The 3,706-nt window shown below is 40.6% G+C and overlaps 1 protein-coding gene across 1 annotated transcript in view; it reads right to left on the bottom strand.

Moving 5' to 3' along the window:
- MYPN (myopalladin) overlaps positions 1–3,706 on the bottom strand; it is a 75,985-nt gene that overhangs the window by 46,165 nt on the left and 26,114 nt on the right. The window contains exon 4 of the mRNA XM_006760901.2: positions 913–964. Within this exon, the coding sequence (XP_006760964.1) occupies positions 913–964 (52 nt within the window). The remainder of the gene's footprint in view (positions 1–912; positions 965–3,706) is intronic.

Below are 3,706 nucleotides of genomic sequence, written 5' to 3'. Positions count from 1 at the left end.
TCCTGCTAGACTATAAGCAGGAAGTATCTGATTTTTCTTAGTACCCATTGCATCTAATGAAGGGTCTGGTGTAGAGTAAGTGCTTAGTCAATGGTTGTGGAAAGTAATGAATAGATAGATGTAACTTTGTTCAGTACTCATAACAATTGTTCAGCAAAAAAGTCACTTGCCCAGATCATTCGCATAAATAATTTAGGATCACCAGGTTTTGTGTTCTTGTAAGTATTATTATTTAGTCAGAAAACAAAGTTTTTTGAATCACTGGATGTGTTTTTCACTCTTTATATATAGGTATGATGATACTTCATTGGTGATATCTCATTTTTAAAATAGTGGGAAGCTTGCCTGGCCAGTGTGGGTCAGTGGTTGAGTACTGACCTATGAACCAGGAGGTCACAGTTCAATTTCTGGTCAGGGCATATGCCCAGGTTGTGGGCTCCATCCCCAGTAGGGGGTGTGCAAGAGGCAGCCAATCAGTGATTCTCATCGTTGATATTTCTATCTCTCCCTTTCCCTTTCTCTCTGAAATCAATAAAAATATATTTTAAAAAAGATTGGGAAGCTTGAATTCACAATTACTTTTCACTAAATGTGCTGGAAATGGCCTTTTTATTTTGCACAAATAATTGCACATTTACTGAGAAAATTTAGGAGAGCCCATTTTTAACTCTAAAGGGAACTTTAAAAAAACCCACTAGCAAAGTTAATGATGCAGATGGGTTGCATGGTTATTGGGAAACCTCCTATGTGGAAAGAGTATGTTTATTCCTCCTGTATATTTCCCTCTTTTAGCTGCTTTAAACAACAAAGCCTACATTTAAATAACTTAATTAAAAGCAATAATTAAATAACAGTAAAATACTGGGAATATTAAAATTAATCTAGGCAAGACTTAAGCAAAATTAGAATTACCGATTCATCTCTTCCTTGTTAGGGTCCCCTTCTGAGTCAGAAGAAGAAGCCCCTGAAAAAATAAAACCAACACATGAAACTTTTAAGATGATAATTTCTTAAACTGGTTTGTAGGCATTTGAAGACCTATAGAATTTCAGACATAGAAATGAACTCAGTGATCCCCTGAGTGGTCGGCAAACTCATTAGTCAACAGAGCCAAATATCAACAACACAACAATTGAAATTTCTTTTGAGAGCCAAATTTTTAAAACTTAAACTATATACGTCAGTACACTGTTATTAACTTAATTATGGTACTCCTAAGGCTTAGGAAGAGCCACACTCAAGGGGCCAAAGAGCCAAATGTGGCTCGGGAGCCACAGTTTGCCGACCACGGCACTAACAGACACCCACTTTTACAGGTGAGGAAATAGATTCTAAGTAGTTGAAGGGCTTGCTCAAAACCACGTGGCTCATTAGTGATAGTGTTCAAATTAACTGGTCCAAATTCCAAGTGTTCTTTATATAAAACACCTGCTGATGTCTTTGGACTAAAAAAAGTCTTTGCAAACATTAATGTGGTATCCATAAATCCTCTTACTGACCTACCCACACTAAATAAAAGAAGGGACTGCAATGGATTCCAAACATTGTAGATGTAGGCGGCTGCTCTTCCGTCTAGTCCTAATATTAACAAGTCACATTTCATCTCGGGGGGGAGGGGGGGTTGCTTGAAGCTCTGTTGCCATAAAATGAAAAAATATCAGCGATCCAATCTCAGCACTGTTTCCAGAACTTTGATCCTGGGTTTATTCTCAATACAGTAAATTCCAGGAAGATTTATCAGAGCTAAATCTGGAGGCATTTATTGTACTCCAAAATTTTGAGATTGAAAACATACAACACACTTCTATTCATGCATTATTCACTATTATCATCATTTTTCACAATCTATTCAATAAATGTTTATCAGATACCCACTATGAACTTGGCACTATATTGGAGATATAGAAGAATGAGACAGTACCTTACAATCTAGTTCATAAATGGGCATTTAAATCATAATAATGCATTATTTAAGTGCTGAAACCAAGGCCTACATAAGGTATTATAGCTGATAAAAGTGTTAAAGAACGGTTCCCAGAAAAAACCAGGGGATGAGATAAATGGGAACAAAATGTTATAGATATGTAAGGAACATAAATTGATTTATTCTCTAAAATTAGTCATATAAATTTTGTGCTGATGTAATTGCCTTTCTAAGGTTCCCAAATGGTCTCCTATCATTTACCCTTGAATCCCTGCAGTATATTCTCACCCAGGAACCAGAGTGACCTTGTTAAAAGCTAAGTCAGATTAAGTCACCTCTCTGCTCAGGGTACTCCATAGCTTCTCATCTCCCTCAGAGTAAAAGTCAAAGTCCTTGCAAATGACCTTGCAAATGACCTATATAATGTGTTCACCTGCCTCCTCCCATCTTGGGCCCATCTTGAACTTTTGACCTACCTGATCCTTTTTTTCTTGTTTGCCTCACCCTGGCCACATTGCTCGTCTCTTTGTAGTAAGACAGGTACACTGCCACGTCAGGGCCAGTGCACTGTGGATTACTGTGCCCAGAGTTCTTTTCTCTTGAATATCCTTGTGGCTCGCTCTTTCACTTCCTCTAGGTCTTCACTTCTATGTCACCTAGTTAGTGAGGTCTTCCTTGATCACCCTATCTAGAATTGCAGCTTACACACAACACACACACACACACACACACACACACACACACACACTCATGCTTCCTATCCCCGATTATATATACTGTGAGATAACAGAAAAATATATATAGGTCACTACCCCTGGTTCCTGGCACAGAGCCCCTAAAACTCTTATAATTTCCTAAGTAATGAGCACTTTGGAGTATCTCTGTTTTTTGCCTTTGACTCCAGTCCTGACACGGGGCTCCAGAAACTCCTATAAATTCCTAAGTGATAAGAGCACTAAACGGGTCTTTTGTTCTAAAGAGATAACTGGGTCGGCTCCTCTCTGGTTCTTGGATGGGAGCTGGTCACCAGAGAGACTAAGCCCTGATTAGAAGCTTGGAATTTTCAGCCCCACCCCCCACAGCCCAGAAGGTGAAGAGGGGCAAACAATGCCTGCCCGAGGAAGCCTCCTTAGACATTGTAGGTACAGGTGGATGGGTTTGGAACGCTCATAGGCTGGCGAGGAGGGCGGCACACCCCAACCTCACTGGGACAGGGCTCCTCTGCTCAAGACCCTCCCAGACCTCATTCTCTTTATCTCTCCGTCTAGTTGTTCATCTGTATTTTCTTTTTTTTTAAAGCTTTTTTTAATTCTATTTTTATTTTTTTTATATTTTATTGATTTTTTACAGAGAGGAAGGGAGAGAGATAGAGAGTTAGAAACATCGATGAGAGAGAAACATCGATCAGCTGCCTCCTGCACATCTCCCACTGGGGATGTGCCCGCAACCCTGGTACATGCCCTTGACCGGAATCGAACCCGGGACCTTTCAGTCCGCAGGCCGACGCTCTATCCATTGAGCCAAACCGGTTTCGGCCATCTGTATTTTCTATCATATTTTAATAAACTGCTTGTCAAAAATAAATGTTTTCCTGCCCTGGCTGGTTTGGCTCAATGGGTAGAGCATCAGCCTGCTGACTGAGGGGTCCCGGGCTCAATTCCAGTCGAGGGCACATGCCTGGGTTGCGGGTTTGAACCCCAGTGCGGGGCGTGCAGGAGGAAGCCAATCAATGATTCTCTCGCATCATTGATGTTTCTATCTCTCTCCCTCTTCCGTCCTCTC

Source organism: Myotis davidii, unplaced genomic scaffold (genome assembly GCF_000327345.1).
Source record: "Myotis davidii unplaced genomic scaffold, ASM32734v1 scaffold134, whole genome shotgun sequence".
Classification (NCBI taxonomy): domain Eukaryota; kingdom Metazoa; phylum Chordata; class Mammalia; order Chiroptera; family Vespertilionidae; genus Myotis; species Myotis davidii.
The sequence above is the reverse complement of the archived record's forward strand: the minus strand, read 5'-3'. Positions and strand labels throughout refer to the sequence as shown.